The sequence below is a fragment of the Eschrichtius robustus genome, chromosome X (genome assembly GCF_028021215.1).
Source record: "Eschrichtius robustus isolate mEscRob2 chromosome X, mEscRob2.pri, whole genome shotgun sequence".
In the NCBI taxonomy this organism is placed as follows: domain Eukaryota; kingdom Metazoa; phylum Chordata; class Mammalia; order Artiodactyla; family Eschrichtiidae; genus Eschrichtius; species Eschrichtius robustus.
Genome location: NC_090845.1, coordinates 134,772,002 through 134,790,676, shown reverse-complemented (window position 1 = coordinate 134,790,676; position 18,675 = coordinate 134,772,002). Strand labels below are relative to the sequence as shown.

The window sequence follows — 18,675 nt, the reverse complement described above, 5'->3', positions numbered from 1 at the left end:
CTTTCTTGTTCCATCACCAGCAGCCCAATGAGAGGTACGTGGACGCCCGCCCGCCTTGCGCTCACCTTTCTTGCGATCCTTCTATCCCGTCTGTAGACATGAGGCTTAGAAAAGATGAGCAGCTCCAAAGTACGGTGCTGCGCCCCTCTCTCCCCCACGTGCTCTCTCACGACCCAGTGACCCAGCGCTCAGAGGCTCGGGTGTCCCAGAACTGCAGTGGCAGCCTCTATGACTCGGTTGCTTTTGGCAAAGAGAAACTACATTTATTTCACAGGGATGGAAAAAAGGGGCAGGGGCGGGGTGGCCAAAGCCCCGGAGGGTGGGGGTGGTTACATTGTCCAGTGGGAGACAGACGACTCAGGCAGGTGAGACCGAAGAGACAGATGAAGCTTCTGCTTTGCAAACGCTGGAGAGCTCAGAGCTGTCTTCCACCTTCTTCCCAAAAAGCTGCAAGCTGCAGCTTCGAAACTGGCAGGACAGAAAGTGTCATTGAGCAGAGCAGGCAGGGCCAACGTGCTAGGCTAAATGTAGTGCTGGGGCACTCTGAGGAAAGCGTTCATTCAGTGCCACCTTGATGGCTTACACATTCACAATCTACAAGGAGAATGGAGGAAGCCTCCAGTTACTCCTTGCACATGGGGATGGTCTATTCCTGAGTATTCGATTATCTTAGTCATCTAATTTAGCAGTTGACAGTGACTATTGTGGGCCCAATTGTGTTCCCCCAGAGATATGTTCAAGTCCTGACCCCTGGAGCCTGTGACTGTGACCTTATTTGGAAATAGAGTCTCTGCAGATGTGATTAAGATGCATATTATCATGAGGTCATGCTGGAGTAGAGTAGGCACTAATCCAATGACTGGTGTCCTCATGAAAACAAGGGAATTTGGAATCAGACACAGAGGGAAGGTAAAGGCAGAGATTGGGGAGACTCGTCTACAAGCCAAGGAACACCAAAGGTTACGGGTACCTGTCAGGACCTAGGAGAGGGGCCTGGAACAGACTCTCCCTCAGAAACAACCAACACTGCCCACACCTTGATCTCAGATTTCTTGCCACCAGAACGATCGTCTCTTCAGCCGAGAGAGTCTTCTGGCAACAGGAGGGCTCTGCGCTTTACTGCTCCACCCCTAAAGGCATGCGGGCTGTGCTCACTTCTCAGATTGTATCTCCTGTCGTCACTGAGTTAAGAACAATGCTTTGAGAATACAAAGCAGAGGCATTTGCTGTATATTTCGGGCCTCTTCTCGACTACGTCCAGCTACTCCAACATCAAAACTCTTAAAAAAACCATAATTTCTGAAATCAGTAGCATTGGGCCGGACAGCAGAACTGACTCGGCTGAAGAGCTGGCAGATGAGGCTGAGGGACTCACCTCTTCAGCTGAGTCAGTTCTGCTGTCCGGCCCAATTCTTATGTTATTTTTTTTTAATTTATTTATTTATGGCTGTGTTGGGTCTTCGTTTCTGTGCGAGGGCTTTCTCTAGTTGCGGCAAGCGGGGGCCACTCTTCATCGCGGTGCGCGGGCCTCTCACTATCGTGGCCTCTCTTGTTGCGGAGCACAGGCTCCAGACGCGCAGGCTCAGTAGTTGTGGCGCACGGGCCCAGTTGCTCCGCGGCATGTGGGATCTTCCCAGACCAGGGCTCGAGCCCGTGTCTCCTGCACTGGCAGGCAGATTCTCAACCACTGCGCCACCAGGGAAGCTCTTCTTAAGTTATTGATTTCAGCAATTATGGGTTTTTTTTAAGAGTTTTGATGTTGGAGTAGCTGGACGTAGTCAAGAAGAGGCTGGAAATATACAGCAAATGCCTCTGCTTTGTATTCTCAAAGCATTGTTCTTAACTCAGTGATGATAGGAGATATAATCTACATACTGGGCGCCCACTCTGTACTAGACTGTGTCCTCGGGGCATCAGCAGTAAACCAAAAAGAGCAAAATTCCATGTCTTTGTGGAGCTCAATTCCAGAAAATTCTCTCTGAATGCAACAGGAAGGGATAACTGTGGAAAGGGTGAAAGCAAAGTTCGAAAGTCTGGAGAGTCTGGAAGTGCAAACAACTGTAGAGGAGGGGGAGTTCCAGAAGGGGAGAATGGAAAGGCTCAAGTAAAGACAATATTTGGCAAGATGGCCTAGGATTCCACAACCAAAAGCCAGACCTAAAAAGAGACCCACGTGAAAGACAGGAAACAGTGGTCAGGTGTAGAGCTATGCTCTGGGTGTTGAGGTGCCAACGGTGGAGTCCCGGGCACTCCTTTGTGGTGCCGGTCCTACTTGATACTTAAACGTTACCATGGTGAGATGGGACGCCCCTGAGGGGGTGGTATTTCTGACCCACAGACCTTGCTGGTCATCATCAAGTCACATCACAGCTGCACCTTAGTGAAGTGGACATGATGGATTCAAGGACGAATAAGGCAAATTGCCCTTGGAAGATGATGAGCCTCAATCACCTGTAACCTACTAAGAGGCCTAGGACTTGTGGGCTGCCATCTAGCAAGACCACAGCATGTCCTGCCTGAACTAACCCATGAGGTCACAACAGCCAAAGATCAGCACAGGCAAGAAGGGCCTCTTTGTGTCCTGGTCACTGTTAGGGCTTGAAGATGGAAAGATTAAGTTCAAGAGAAGAGTTGTGTCTATGAAATCAAGAAGGGCATGCCTAAGGGACATGTAGACACGTTCTGGCAATCCTAGGCTGTCTGAGCTCCGGCCTCGCCCAAAGGCCAGCAGAGGGGAAGGGCACGCAGCACACAGTACACTGCGGGAAATGCCCACCCTCAGGCCCAGATCATAAAGGGATCCAGAGGGAGGGCTGGCTGGGGCTGGGTCGCGTGCTGAGCCTTCCCTGATTATTGTCCTGGAGGTCATTGTCAGCCTTCCCACAGACACGCTTCCAGGTGGGAGCCATCACTGGGCTCTTCCAGGGTCCATTTCCAGTTTGCTCTGTCAACTGCGTGACTTACCTGCCGGTTCATAAAGGCATAGATAATGGGGTTGTAGATAGTGGCACTCTTGGCGAAGCAGGATGGCAGGGCGGCCACCAGAGGGTGGAAGGCATAGCCAGGGTGGGCAGCGGCGAAGCATGCAAAGAATGTGTAGGGCCCCCAGCAGAGGCAGTACGCGAAGATCATCACCATCACCATGCGGGTCACCTCCTTCTCCGCCTTCTGGGTGGACTCGGATTCTTTCTGCTGCTTCGCCACCTGGGGGAGACAGAGAGTCGCCCCGGGGGCAGTGCGTGGGAGAGCCCCTCAGGGCTCCGTACCCCAGGGGATTCCCTGCTGCTGCTGCTTGGGTAGCTAGTCAGGGAGGGTAGTGGGGAGAAGCAGATGGGCCCAGCTGTGTGCGGATACCTGTGGGAGTCGGCTAAGTTGCTTCTGGTCCCTGACTGCCAACATGGTGAGGGGAGCGAGAAGGGGGGCAGGCCACACACTGAAGGCAGCGAGGGGAGGGGAGCTTATCTCCAGCCCGTGGCCTCCACTCCACAAAGAGCTCATAAGCACGTGCTGATCCGATTGTGGGCACAAGCAGCTTCGTAGAGGAAAGGTGCCACCCCAGAGGCCTCTTATTCCCTGTGCCAGGCAGGAGCCCCACAGAGACAGATGGCACCTCCAGATCAAGCTGATTGTAGGTAAGCTGACTGACAAAGGGACAACGTATGCACAGTGTTCAGGACCCCGATCTCATTCTCCTGCTTCGCTCTGATTTCCCACACCAGGGGATCACCTTCCCGGGGGGAGGGGGGAGTACAGGTCTGGGGGGCAGATGGCATGTGAAGGGGACGCGAGCACTCCGGTAGCAGCCTTTTCAAAACACCCCTTGACTGGCAAGTTTAGCCTTTGGATCTGGCCGGCTGTGCTCCGCTCCATGGCAGAGGCTGGCTTTCCACCCCCGGGATCAGGAGGAAATGCAGTTGTGTTCCCTTATTGGGTCCCTCCGCGAGGAGGCGGGCAGTCCCTTCCCACCCTGTAGGGGCGAGGCCGAGGGAACCAGGGCTGCACCTGCCACCCCGAAGGCATTGGCAGATTCTGGCAGTTCCAGATATCTGGTTTTGGGGCTGGAGAGCGGACTGGGTGGTCCTCTGTGCCAGCCTAGACCTCCCCGGCGTTCATGATCCTGCCCGCGGGGGTGAAGCTGGGAGGGCACGGGGCTCACCGCTCGGATGGCCAGCCACACTTGCAGGTAGCAGAGCACGATGACGCTGAGCGGGATGAAGCAGCAGGTGGTCATGAGCACGATCATGTAAGACTGCACCCCGGGGTACGAGCTGCCGCTGAACACGTCCGGGCCGCACGAAGTCTTCAGGCCGTGGGGCCAGTACCTGGGGAGAAGGGCCGGCAGCCCGTCCTGAAGTGGGCAGGGACCCGGACCCCCGCCCGCCCCAGCACACCACTGACTTGGGTAAGGTTGTTGGGCTTTTTTATTGAGGTGAAATTCACATTACATGAATTAACCGTTTTTGAAGTGAACAATTCGGAGGCATTTAGTACGTTCACAGTGTTGTGCAACTGCCACCTCTGTCTAGTTCCAGAACATTTTCATCGCCCCCAAAGGCAGCGCCTCAGAAGGATTGTAGTAAATCCTTGTCCGTCTCTGCTCTCACGTTCCCTTCTTTCTTTATTGAGGTAAAATACACATAACATAATTATGAGGTTTGGTACATTCACAATGTTGTGCATCCATCACCACTATCTGGTTCCACAACATTTTCATAACCCCAATCACACCCCCTTTCTATGAAGGGAAGGCGAGGCACCCTCTCGTCTTAACACCTGTGAACCCCTGAGGATTCAGTGAGCACATGTTCAACAGTCGCAGCCATTGTGGGCCTGGGAGCATGAAGAGGGGGACAGACAGAGCCTGGTTTTCCACAGTGATGGAAGCTTCCCAAAGAAGGACTATACCCTCTCCAGACACCACAAGAACTTGTTCACGAGCTTGCAGTGGAAGATACGAATGCAATGGCCTTGTCCCGTCCAGCCCCCTCAAACACCTGAGCCGTTTCCTTGGAAGTTCGGGACTTCCCCCAAAGGATCCGCCTGGTAAGGACACTGGTAACCAACAGCCCAGGTGTACCTGCGACCCAAGGAGCCTCGGAAAGGGGGGGCCCCTCAGCAGGTGCAAGAAAGAGGCCTGGGGCAGAGTGGGCAAGAGGGCTCTGGAATCCAAACGTGCCTGTGGCCTCAGCCGGCAGCGTTTCTCTGTGTGTTCTCATGAGCTGCCCCTGTTTGGGAGAAACAGACCTTTCCAGAGGCTTGGAGACCACGCGGCCCATTTCCACGTTGCAGCCAGGCAGATTCACGCATTCACAGACGGCGCACGCTCCAAGGGGTCTCAGGGAGAGTCAGGGCCATCCTCACTTTACTCGTGGAGCCACAAAGGCCCAGGGACAGGAAATGATTTGCCTCAAGGTCACAAAGGGAATCACGAGTTTGCCCCTCCCTGCTCTGTTCTAAACTAATCGCCTTCCTGGCACCCTGGCATCCTTACCTGCTCCAACCAAAGATGGGTGGAGCTGCCCACACAGCAGCCCAGATCCAGGAGAAGGCAATGCCCGCGATGGCCAGCTTGGCATCAAATCTCACGTTGCCAAAGGGCTTGCAGACCACCATCCACCTCTCCCAGGAAATGATGGCCAAGGACCAGAGACCGGTGATCCCTGCAGGGGGAGGAGCAGACAGAGGAGGGCTTTGAGTCAACGCTTTTCAAGATCAAGAGGACACCCCCCACCTACCTGCAAAACCTAATTCTCCAAAAAGTGTTTTCCGGTCCAGGGAGCAGCGGGTCTCTTGGTCAGTTTCTTTCTCTAACCCCTGCTTTCCCGGCTCCTTCCCCATTCGGCCTGCACCCGCCTCCCCTTGCCTTCTCTGATTTGGCCTCATGGCCCACCTCGCTTCCCATCTCTCTTTTACTCGGCCACCAGCCTTTCTTGTGATGCTGTCAGTGCAACTCCTGATGGCCACGTACACACCTGAGGCCACACTGAGGTGCTGCAGTCCCAGCCCAGAGCAAGGAAACAGGACGTGTGCAGTAAGCTGTGCCCTCCTGCCGGTGGGCAGGCCTCCCCTCAGCCCAGGCCTCTCAGCACCGCCCACCATGCAGCGGTCCGTGGATGGAATCCGGGGCTCCATGAACTGGGGTGGGGAAAATGATGTCTTTGTTTCCACTACGGTCTACTGGACACTTGGCCTTCTTTACTTCCATTACGAGTGTGGTAGCATTAGCAGTGCCCGTGACTTGGTCACTTTACAGGGGTGGCAGACATTTCCCAATATGACTATATTCATTACTACTTTGACATTTCAGTGGCTGTCTGGCCAGATACAGTTATTTGATACCTTAATAAAGAATAGCGTCACGAATACTTCTAAAAATACTGTTAATACTAATACTTTTAATGAGGGATTATGTCGCTAATTAGTGTTTAATACTTTGATAACTATATTTCAGTATCATTGGCTTCCTTTGTAATCCTATGGATCTCATTGTGCACGTCTGCCAACGTTCTTCTAAGAAGGGGTCCACGGGCTTCCCCAGAGGGCTGAGGATGTCTGTGGCCCCAGGACTGGTGACCCGAGAACAGACCTCGAGCAGTTGCAAAGGCAAGACGGACGTAAGTGAGGAGCCGCCCAGGGGGGCCGGGCACCAGCTACCGAGGTGCATGGAGTGTTTGAACTTGGGATGGACTTTCTCTGCCTAACTTCGCTGGTAAAGTAACTTGGTGGAGCTGACACCACTAGTAATTCAAGTCATTGACCAGGTCCCCGCTCCCATGTCCCTCTAATCCTAGTGTCTTTCTGTCATTCTCTCCTCAGAATCTGAATTGGAGATCACTTCAGGCGGCAACAAGACAAACCCAAGTTAGATGTGGGAGCTAAGGACCCAGGCATTGTGACCAGGTGGCCCTGGGAAACTTGAAAAATGGGAAGGCAGCTGCAAGCCTTCGCTGCTTTGATGGCCGGGGGCCTGGAGACAGGCTGCACGTGGTGAGTGCTGTGGCCCTTGGGCTCCCTGTCATCTCAGGTGGACGCCAAGCTGCAACCCCACAGCCCTTGGTTCTGTCCTGGGGACGTGGTGCAAGGGCCTCTGAGGCGTCCTTGGCCTTGTCAGGCCTGCCTGTGTGCCTGTTCTTCATGGGCCCTTGGCAAGGAAACCCCGCCACCCTGACCTTGCCTGGCACCCAGTGCAGACCCACACCCTGCTCTACCTGCCTCAGCCCTCGCTCCCTCATTCAGCCTCCCCGCTGTCAGCCAGCCTCCTCCCGGTCTCCCCATGGGGTCCCCTCCTCCCCACTCCTCAGCGTGCCGTCCTGCTCTGGCCACCCAACCAGCCCAGCTGTCTGTGCCCCTTCCCGCTGACTCAACATTCGGCTCCCTCATCGCCTCCTCCTCCAACTCACGCTCCTCTGAGAGTACTGATGACACCACGTGCTCACTATCTGGGGTGGGAGCCCCTCAGGGCTCGGACCCCGTGTGCAGCATCCTAGAGGCCTTACAGCACGGAGCCGGGAGCGCAGGTACTTCTGGCCCAAGTTGACGTGAACAGGGTCACAGCCCACGGAGATATTAGCAATGGGGCTGGTAGGATCTAGTTTCAATATCTCGGAGCCCTCCCCTCCCACACTGTTCTGAGGTTATGTGGATCTGTCTGTCCCCGTTCAGAGATGTGCCTCGATCACGCCCCAGAGGCACACCTGCAGATTTTGCCGCATGAGTGTTTCCTTTACGCACGGGAGGCTGTGCCCAGGCCTGTGCCCAGGCCCCGGCTGGCTTACCACACAAGGAGACAGTGTAGCCCTCCACGATGCACAAGGGGTGGCCCAGCACAAAGTAGCCGTACATCTGGTTCACAATGCTGATGGTGCCGGCAATGATCGTCTCCGCCAGGTCAGCGATGGCCAAGTTCACCAGGATCCAGTTCAGAGGGTGGCGCAGCTTCTTGAACTTCATGGTGGCTGCCAGCACGAGCCCATTGGTGAGGATGGAGGCGACGACCACAAAGACCATCCAGACGCTGGTGAGCTGATACACCCATCGGGGGCGATGTGGTGATCGGGGCCGTCGAAGGGGTCTGGAGGCAGGAGACACACAGTGAGGAGAGGAGCTGGGCAGCAGCTCCACCACCTGGACAGCTACATCTCTGCCGCCCTCCCCACCCCATCAGAATCTCCCCTCAGCCCCCCTGCCTTCCTCCCGCCGCACTCACCTTTGCGACTGGTCTTTCCCTCTAGCTTTGCACACCTGCAGACAACCTTCCCTCCGTTCCGTCTCTCGAGCTCGAGGCCATGGCCTGCTAGATGCCTGCACGGGCATCCTTGAACTTAACAAAGCGGAACTCCTCATCATCGCTGCCGGGTGTCGCTCCCCCGTCTGATCTGCGCCCTGCCATATGCCAGGTCGGCCTCCTGGAGTGTGGTTGGCCGGCTTGCTCCCCTCCCCTGAACCCTTCTGCGCCTGGGCCTCATTCGCCCCTACCACAGGGAGCTCCCAGAAACCTGCCGACAGTATCTGCAGCCACGCTAGATACCACAGGTTCCCAAGGAACAGGCCTCTGACAACTTAACACCTGTGTAGTGCCAGTTTCTGTGCAAAAGGGAGCAGAGGGGAAGCCCTGGGGTTGCTGATGGGCCCGAGAACAGCAACCCCCCAAATTGCCAGCAGATCTGACCCAGAAAGTCCAATGGGTTAGTGTGAGAAAAGCAGCTGGAACTAGGAGGTGTGTGGAATGCTCTGGCTCGCAGGCAAGCGAGAGGGGCTGGGACGGTTTCAAAACAAGGCAGCCCGACTGTCCTTCCTGGACAACCCATGGAGTCTGAATCAGGCAGGGACAAGGGCCGTGTGTGGCACGGAAGGGACAGGAGCATTCCAAACGTGGGAAGCAAAAAGAGGGGGCCTCCGGCAGCGCAACAAGAGCAGGTGCACCGGCCAGCCCCCTTCTCCTGAAAGTTTCAGGTCTAATTTTGTGAAGAAATGAGCACGAGAAGGGTATCACAGTCAACTCCCAGGTAAGGGTCTCCTGAGCAATACAGGGCGGGAGGGAATTGGGTACGGGGGCTGGCAGGAAGCAAGATTTCTTCCAGTATACCTTGTTTTCTAGATTTTAATTTGGAGCCTTGTAAATATTTTATTCCATAATTATAAAACAACATTAAAATTTAAAAAGCAATCCCTGAAAAATCAAAAATAAAACAAATGGACCTGACCGCATATGCACTCGGTGGCATGGTCACATGGAGAGGGGCTACTCGGAGCGACTCAAGAAGACGCTAGTTTGCCTATTCGAGCCTAGTGGCACGTTCCCAAAGGATGAAAAGACCTGTGCAAAGGTTAAGCTTTGGGTAATCATGTTGTTGGCGATAGTGTTGGCATCATGATTCTGAGACCATTTTGAGTGTGTTTGAGATAAAGCAAATGAGTAATGAGATGATATTCTAATTCCAACTCTACCCACAGCCCTTAAGAACACGATTCTTAGTGGGAGAGAAAGGAGACGCAGAGGTCAAACCCAACTGGCTCCACTGGGGAACCAAGTCACTATTTGGAACTGGGCGAAATAGAAGGAGACTCAAGCATCTCTTCTGCCTTTCCCACGCACACTGTGTCCCTGGGGAACCCAATAGCACGTGAGAGCCTGTTTCTCTTTATCAAAGTAGTTAAGCTAATAAGTGAAGACAGGGTCAGAAGAATCCCAATGTCACCATTTCGAAGTCCCCAGTAGTTTAATGGGTCCTGGCATTGAGTGTCAGCAGCTGCCAACACTGGAAAAAGGGACACCCTCCTAATGGAGCGGGCTTGCCCAAACACCTGACACATCCGCCTGGCTGCCCGGCAGACCTTCAGCTCGACAGCTAGTTGACGGAAACAGGCGCAGCAGAAGGGTGTGGGGAGCCGTCAGCCAAGTCTGAAGTGGGTGAGTCTGGGGACAACAGACTCACTTTCTTCAACAAATAAATTGCAAGGAGGTTGAGGGGGAACCTCTAAAAGTATGACCTTGTGGTTATGTTTTTAAAGAGTCCTTTCCTCTTACAGGTACCTACCGAAGATTTACAGAGGAAATGATGTGATGTCTTGGATCTGCTTCCAGAAATCGGCAGGAGTGGTTAGTGGAGGGGTTAGAGATGAAATAAGACAAGTGATGGATACCCGGGGGCCATTATACTCTCCCCTCTACTTTGGTAGACACTTGAGCTTTTGAAAAAATTTTACAATAAGGAATCTTGTGCATCGATGAAGCCCCAGGGGCCTCCAGGGAGAGCATTGTTGTGTCTATATCGAGGACGTTTTGGGGTGCAAACAGTCAGGTCAAGGTGAACTTCACGGTTCTCAACCGATTCGGCTTGGGAACCCTGTTGCTGGTCCTGCTCTGGCTGTCAAGGAGCTGGTGTGGCTTCTGGAAACTGCAGCAAGTGAGACATTCTTAAAGGAACTGAAGGTCTTTGGTTTGAAGAAGGGACCCGGGGAAGGGGGGCCACGGGCTGAGGGTCATTACACTCCTCAGGTCTCTGATGGACTGGCATGCCCAGGGCAGAACTCGGGCTACCTCGATGGAGTTTTCGGCTTTCTTTTGGGCCAAAGCCCTCTCTACTGGGGCAGCTTGGAGCGGAACAGCTGCCCCGGGAGCCGAGCTAGCCTCTTCCCTAGCATGTACCGCCAGAGGCCATGGGCTCTGCGCATGAACTTGGACAAGATGGCCACCATGGTCTCTTCTACCCTTAGGCTCTCGAAGTCACTCACCCTCCTCCGGGCCAACCCAGCCTCCCACTCCTGCTGGTGGTCTCCATTTGGCTTTGGGAGATGCAAAGATGAGTCAGGCCCAGTTCCCTCGCTGGAAGCTCAGGGATGAGTGTAGTAAGCGCTCACTGGCAGTCTGGGGCCACACGGGAAGAGTTCCTGAACTTTCCTGGGGCAGGAATTCTCAAAGGGTCTGGGAAGCCCATGTGGTTTGAAACTGCGCATTCGATATTACGGTGTCCTTTTATATTCAGAGAGGACCCCCCCATTCATGTTATCATAAAGGCTAAGAAAGAAGGCCACTCGGGCCTGTGTCCCAGGAGGGCTGTTCCAGCCAGCGTGACCCAGCCTTGGCACCTACTCGCTCACCTCTGGTGGAGCTGCTGCTGGTGTAGGTGAAGACACTCCCCTGGGTGCTGTCCTCAAAGCTGGCCTGTGCCTGCCCGCCTGCAAACCTTTGAGGGCCCCACTGCTGGGCCCCGATGCCTGCCAGCCCTGGCGCTGCCCGGCGGTCACGGTGCTTTATACCAGCCTGCGGGCTCAGCCCAGGCCTCCTCACCTTAAAAGCTCCCAAACCTTCACCATCTGATCTCTTAATTGGGCCTGGGACTTAGACCTCCTACTTCCCCACCCCTGGGCCTCCTGGCTCCTAAGGCGAGCCCACGAGGGCGGCTCAGAGGGATTTGCTGGGAGCCAGACTCAGAGCCAGGGTGGCTGTGGAGGCTGTCGTGGGCCCTCGCTGCTGTTTCCCTGTCCTCTCTTCCCTTCTACCGTCCAGTGTCTGCTCCTAGGCCAGGCAGGCACAAGTGTCAGGCTTTTCAGCCCGAAGCCCAGACCCACCTTTCCCAGTGGCTGCTCCCCAAGTGACCTCGTGGGGCTGAGGCCTGGAGCTGGAGCCTCCCTGTGGGTCAGACCATCTCGGGGGCCCAGATGGATGCAAGTTGTGCCAGTGGGGCTCCTTCCCTGGGAAGGGGTGGACAGGCCGGGGGTGGGAGAGACTCTGCCGTGCATCTTGCTTCCCCTTCACTCCACCACCTTGCTCCCTGTGAGCTGCAGCTCATTCCGTCACCAGGGAGCTCGGCCAGGCCCTCCCAGCAGCCCTCCCGAAGCAGCTGAGGGTGCCCAGAGGCCCTCAGACCCCACCTCAACTCTCCCTCCCCTGAGTTGACAACCTTTCCTTGGCCTGCCCGTGACTACAGCCTCCCTCTAGACTTGCCTTCAAAAGCAAAGCTCTCAACAGAGTGTTCCAGGCAGGCTGCCTTCACTGTCCCTTTTGACCCACTGCAGTCTGGCTGCTGGTACCGCTTACCTGCTAATTGCCCAATTCTGCAGCCTTGCGTGTTTCCACACAAGAAGGCGAATAGGAATGCTCAGAGCAGCATTATTCACAAGAGGTCAAAAGGTAGAAACAGTCCAAAAGTGAGTCGACAGCTGAATAGATAAACAAAATGTCGTCAATCCATGCAATGGAATATTATTCAGCCATCACAAGGAATGAAATTCTGACACATGTTCCAACATGAGTGAATCTTGAAAACGTGATGCTAAGTGCGAGGAGCCAGACACGAAAGACCTCATACTGTATGATTCCGTTTACATGAAGCGTCCGGAATAGATAAATCCATAGAGACAGAAAGCAGATTGGTGGTGCCAGGGGCTGGGGTGGGGGGTGATGGAGAGTGACTGCTAGCGGGGACGGGGATGCCTTTGGTGGTGATGAAACTATTCTAAAATTAGATGGTGATGGTGCAGCCACTGTGGAAAACAGTTTGGCAATTCCAAAGATTGAAAAATAGAATTACCACGTGATTCAGCAATTCTCCTTCTGGGTACGTAACCAAAAGAACTGAAAGGGGTCTTTGAGGGGCTCACAATGCGAACATAGCATGTTTGACGGCACTTGATGTCACAAGGTCAGATGCCTAGAACTCAACCCCAGGTTCTTCTGACTTCCAAGGCCATTCTTTTCCCTCTTCCTGGATCCCCGGGAGCTCTGCCTGTCCCCCCCGAACCAGAGTCAAAGAATCAGCGCATCTGAGAATGTGAGAGCCGGAGGTGGGCCCCCTCTGAGATCACCTTCTCAACCTGGTCCCTTCTGAGCATTGGCTGCAGGCCTGCCTCTTCCCAGCACTGCCATGGACTGGCCAGGTGGCCTTGGGTGGGGTGACCCCTCCCTCTCAGGCCAGGTTCACCTTCTGTCTAAAGGGAGAGGACCCATCCTGCCTGCCCCTGCCACCCCCCACCCCACGGGGCTGCCGCGGGCCCTTTCGAAGCCCTTCGTGAAGCCTCCAGCCGGAGCTGGCCCACTGCTTGCCCAGCCTGCCCCTGTCCAGCATGGCACCAATGACTGAGCTCAGCAGCAGGGCTGCCCCAAGACCCTGGGGAACGAGGGGACGGGGCAAAGGTGGGAGGAGGTGGCGATGGCAGTGAGTCCTGGACCCTACCCTGGGCCATCTGCAGAGTGGGGTGCTAATTGATGATTAGGGCTAACAGAAGATCAAGTCCACTTTTAGCCGAAAGCAGATTACTGCCCTGGAAAGTCCCCTGGCACCTGGGTGCACACGTGTGCTTCCCGAGCGAGGCCCAGCGAAAGCTCACCGGTGTCCCGCACTCTGGCAAAGCGTGGAGAAAAAGGGAGGGGCTCTCGAGACGGAGATGAAGAAAAGTGGGTGGGGCCAAAATGTGAGTGAGGAGTGGGAGGAGAAATAGGAGGGGGGAGGAGGGAGAAAGGGCCAAGCCCGGAGGCTAGCGTGCTTCAGGAGACGGCCCCCTGGGCAAAGGCCAAGCCCTCCACTCGGCCCTGGGTCACCCGCCCTCGCCCCAGCTGGGGCCCCCTGGCCAGGCTGGAAGATGAGATGTCAGCCTTGTCTCTAATCCAACTACTCCGAAGTGACTCGACATGGGGGTGCTGATTAGGAGCCCTGGGAGCTGACTGTCACCTTGATTCAGCTCTTGGCTCTGGCCAGTAGACCAGGGGCTTTGTCTTTAATAGCCGGTGGCTGCTACAGCTGCAGGGCAAGGAATCTTTTGGCCATTTGCCTTTGACCTTTTTTTTTAATGTGACAAAATATACATAACATCGTTTACCACGTTAACCATTTTTCAGCGCCCAGTTGGGCGGCATTAAGTACACTCAGGTTGGTGTGCAGCCATCCCCACCATCCATCTCTAGAACTGTCCATCTTCCCCAAGGGAAACTCTGTCCCCGTTAGACACTAGCCCCCCTCCACCTCCCCCAGCCCGTGCCCTCCCCCAGCCCGTGCCCCCCCTACCCTTCCCCCAGCCCGCGCCCCCTAACCCTCCCCCAGCCCATGGCTCCCCTACCCCTCCCCCAGCCCGTGCCCTTCCTGCCCCTCCCCCAGCCCGTGCCCCCCCACCCCTCCCCCAGCCCGTGCCCCCCCATCCTACTTTCCGTCTCTAGGAATCTGACGACTCTAAGCGGCTCGTACAAGTGGAGTCATACAGTATCTGTCCTTTGTGTCTGGCTTATCTCACTTAGCACAGTATTTTCAAGGATCATCCATTGCCTTTGACTTGGTGTTTGGAAAAGATTTATATACATTGAATTTTCATTTTTATGTGGTCAAATATGACTCCATTTCCCTTTTGGTTTCTGTTGGAAAAGTTCTCCCAGCTTAAGCTCCTCAGAGATCTGTAAACAGGCACCGCAGATATGAAGTCCAAAGACAAGGGGCGGGCTGTTTCCCCGTTTCTGTGGTGGTCCCACCAAGTCCCCAATCGCTCACCTCAGAACCGACAAGCATCAGATTTTCCTCACCTGTCCAGGTGGCTGATCCCCCAAACTGGCCGAGAGGTCCTCCTCAGTCTAGCCTGCAGACACTCACCTCAGGCCCACACTTTCACCCCGTCCATCTGCTGTGGGCCTCCCGAAGTACTGCCCCTGCCGCCCTCTGTGACCTTGAGCAAGTCAGCCACCATCTCTGGGGTGTGTGTCCTCATCGGGAAGATGGGGATAACATTTACTTGCTGTGAAGCTTGAATGAGGTCATCCTTGAAAAGTTCTAGCGATTCATTCCACAGCGACCCAGCCAGCACCTATTGTGGCCAGGCCGTGTTCTAGGCTCCAGGTGAACAAACAGATGGAGATCCCTGCCTTCTTGCAGCTGCCATTCTAGTTGGGGGCAGGGAGACTACAACATCAACACTAGACATAATAAATTAGCTGTGATAAGTAGGATGGAGAATGGGAGAAAGAGAACAGGTTGTGGAGGTCGGGGAGGGAATGGAGGCCCATTTTCATAGGGCAGCCTGGTGGGCCTCTCCGAGAAAGGGACATGTGAGCAAAGACTCAAAGGAGGGAGGGAGCCATGTGGAGAACTGAGGGGGGCATCCCAGGAGAGGGCCCAGAAAGTAGTGCAAAGGCCCTGGGGCAGGAGCGTGCCTGGCGTGTTAGAGGAACAGTAAGGAGACCAGGGGAGCTGAAGCAGAGTGAGCCAGTGGAGACTAGGAAAGGGAAGGTCAGAGAGGGGATGAGGGCCAGAGACGGTGTGTCCAGGAGCCCGCTTTCAGCATTACCTTTCACTGTGAATGAAATGGAGAGCATTTGATGATTTTGAGGGAAAAGTGGCACGCTGTGATTTAGATGCTAACGAACTCCCTCTGGCTGCTGTTCTCAGAGTGGTGGGGGCCCCGGAGGAAGCAGCGGTATCGGGTGGCAGGCCCTCTGGGCATCCATCCAGGTGAAAGAGCAGAAAGGCTCCCAGCAGGGAGGGGCCCCAGGCCTGGCGACAGTGTGGATTGGGGGATAGCTTGGGAACTGAGCAACTAGAGGGATGGAGTTGTCTGCAGCCCAGAAGTCAGGGCAATGGGGGTGTGGCTGGTGGAGGGAAGGTGTGAGTGTCAGGAATCCAAGCATAAATGTCCAGTGTGAGGAATGAGAAGGAGCCGGCACCTCAACCCAAGTTATTCCAAAGGGGACTTGCTGATCACTTGATTCAAATCAATGTGAAAATTTGGATGAAATGGATAAGCTCCTAGAGAAACACAAAGTAACCAAATGAGCCCAGAAGAAACAGAAAATCTGAAGGGCTCTGTATCTATGAGGACATTGAAGCCCTAGCTTCAAAGCTGCCCTCAAGGACTGCCTCTGTTCTGTTTCTCCTCCCCACAAGGCTTCAGATGATTTTCGGCTGGGCTATGACTTTTTTGTATCATCTTCATCAGCAATTCCCACACCTTTGCAGCTCATCCCCAGTAGTCTTTATTCCTGCCCCAACATCAGAATTAACAAGTGATAGCTTAAAACTTCTGGTGCAAATATCCGAAATTTGAATGGATTAAAAGTTGTCATGTCTCTGCCCCCCAATTCTGCTTGCTGTGGTGGCCATATGATCACCATTGGGAAGAAACACAGTTTTGTTCGTTTACAATATTATGAAATGTTACTCTAGAAAAACCTGTTGGGCTTTTGTTGCTTTTTCTTTCTTTGTTTCTTCTTCCTTGTGTTTTAAATTTTATTTTTCTTCTTTTTACTTGGAAAAATGTGTTTTATTTCCAATCTGATCCATAGTTATAATCCAGTTCAGAGCCAAGCCTTAAACTGTACAGAATTTCGACTGTAATTAAACTATCTATTTTGGAATGGAAAGAGCCTTCAAAGAGAGATATTCTCCAAAGCCAGTTACAAAAGGACAGAGAAAGTAGGGGGGTAGGGGCCAGGGGCTGGGGTAAGGGAGATGTAGAGTTAATGTTTCATGGAGACCGAGTTTCAGTTTTGCCTGATGAAAACTTTCTGGAGCCTGGCTGCACAAAGTGTAACACTACCGAACTGTACATCTAGAAATGATTAAGTGCGTGATGCAAATACAATTAAAAAATATATTTATATTTCCCATGACACTGTCAGTGACATCACATCCATGGTGAATGTATGCTCCTGCAGGACAAAATTAAAATGGCAAAAGTCACCTTTGGCAACAGTGTACCCCATCGGTCCCTGCGACTAAAAAAAACACGAAGAAGTTGTTATACGGTTGGCACTGAAGTCTGTGATAGGCGAACGTGTGGGTCTATGACAGCGGTGTTGCCCCTTCGCAAGTATTGGTGTCCACTCCAAACAGGCCAACCACGCATTTGGCTTTGAGCTTGAAGCTGCACTGGGCCAGGGCCAGTCACTTCTTAAGCTCCTGGGGTTTCTGGGAGCCGCCCCTGCACACCTGAGGCACCATGTGGTCTGTAGGAACCTCCCGTGGGAGGGGGACCCACACTGCAGCACGTGCGGCGATGGGGCGCTGAGCCCGGGTAGGCTCCGCTCGGAGGGGACCGGCGAGAGGACACGGGAGCCAGCTTGAGGGGCTGCCCCCGGCCAAACTCGCGACACATTGAGCATCGAACAGAATTTCTGACAGCAGTGGAGTGTGTGCAAGCCTCTGAGTCCATGCTGGCGCGCAAGATGTTTCGCTGCGAGTGAAACGCCTCGGGTTTTCCTAACCGCCAACTCTCGGCGCGGGGACCCTGAGCGGGCGGGGGAGGGAAGGGCCTCCGCTGGGCCCGCGCGCCGGCTCTCGGGCGCCCTCTCCTGGCGGCGCCGTGCCGCTCGCCCGGCTAGACCTCGCCGCGCGGCCGCCGGGGCCGCTTCCGCTCTCTGAGCCTCTTCCATCCCTCCACCCGCACCGCCTCGGTCCTGAGCCCCCTCAGATCTGCCCACCGCTGTCCCCGCGCGGCAGTGGGCCGTGTCCCGAGGGGCTGGATCCCAGCCGGTGCGTCCTAGGGACGCCTGGGACCCTTCCTGCCGCCCTGCTGCCCCGCCACACCCTAGTGGCTTCTGGTCGTACAGATTCTTCCGGTTGCCTGTTGTCTGTGCTTTCTGGTTCCCCGAAACACGTGAATTTGGGGTGGAGGGAGTTTCATGCGTTTTTATGTTTCTGTGCTTTTAGAAGTGGGGGAGTTCGGATTTTTTGCTGCTCCCTACTCCTACCTGAACCCAGAAATCTCTTCATTATCCTTTTTTAAAAAACCAGGTTTTAAATTGTGGTAAAACACACATAACAAAATTAACCATCGTCACCATTTCTAAGTGTACAATTCAGTGGCATTAGTACATTAACACTGTCTTCATTGTCATTTTTGTATTAAGATCATTTAAATTTTTTTTAAATTTTATTTTTGGCTGCGTTGGGTCTTCGTCGCTGCGCATGGGCCTTCTCTAGTTGTGGGGAGTGGGGGCTACTCGATGTTGCGGTGCGCGGGCTTCTCATTGCGGTGGCTTCTCTTGTTGCACAGCACGGGCTCTAGGTGCGCAGGCTCAGTAGTTGTGGCGCACGGGCTTAGTTGCTCCGCGGCCTGTGGGATCTTCCCGAACCAGGGCTCGAACCCGTGTGCCCTGCATTGGCAGTTGGATTCATAACCACTGTGCCACCGGGAAAGTCTTGTATTAAGATCATTAATTCAGTTTATGGTCCAGTTAATTATTTTTTTTTAATTTTCACTATCACAAACAGTGAAAATCAGACAAAAGCTTACCCAATATATATGCAATTAAATTATCAACAAGATGTGCATATACAATATGACTCCCTTTAATTGTCCACCATGGTTAGGGAAGAAATTCCAAACAGAAGCCTAGGGAGAATCCGTTTTTTAACAGCAGTATTTGCTGTAGCTCAGGGCTCCGTGTTTTTATCGTGTGTATTCACATTATCTGTTCCTGTGTGTGTTCCTCTTGTCTGTCCTGCCTTTTATACACAGTTCAACAAGAGATATGCTGCTTTGTTTCCATTGTTCTAGAAAGGTTTTTTTACTGTCTTGATTCAGGGAGCCAAGGACAGAGGCTCGTCCCCACCGGGTCCAATTGCAGGGCGCCCCTCTTTCCCTAGGGGAGTGACCTGCTTGCTTCTCTGTAAGGCTGTGACCTTCCACGTCGTTAGGGGACTCCCCAGGCCATTTTCTGCAAGGTCGATTCGTGCTTTCTTCTCTAAGGCTGGG

General features: G+C 54.0%; 1 protein-coding gene and 1 long non-coding RNA gene across 2 annotated transcripts; one reads left to right on the top strand and one right to left on the bottom strand.

Moving 5' to 3' along the window:
* Nucleotides 1–357: 357 nt before the first annotated feature.
* Nucleotides 358–17,350, bottom strand: LOC137756481 (long-wave-sensitive opsin 1-like). The gene is given in 11 exon segments (XM_068532720.1): nt 358–468; nt 2,965–3,204; nt 4,157–4,322; nt 5,492–5,660; nt 7,776–8,042; nt 8,045–8,071; nt 11,101–11,232; nt 12,980–13,109; nt 13,283–13,343; nt 16,908–17,092; nt 17,183–17,350. Coding segments are annotated over 11 exon segments (1,656 nt in total).
* On the top strand, nt 9,512–10,180 carry LOC137756633 (uncharacterized). Its single transcript, XR_011072241.1, has 2 exons — nt 9,512–9,623; nt 10,030–10,180. It is a non-coding gene; the product is annotated as an uncharacterized lncRNA (long non-coding RNA).
* Nucleotides 17,351–18,675: the final 1,325 nt, after the last annotated feature.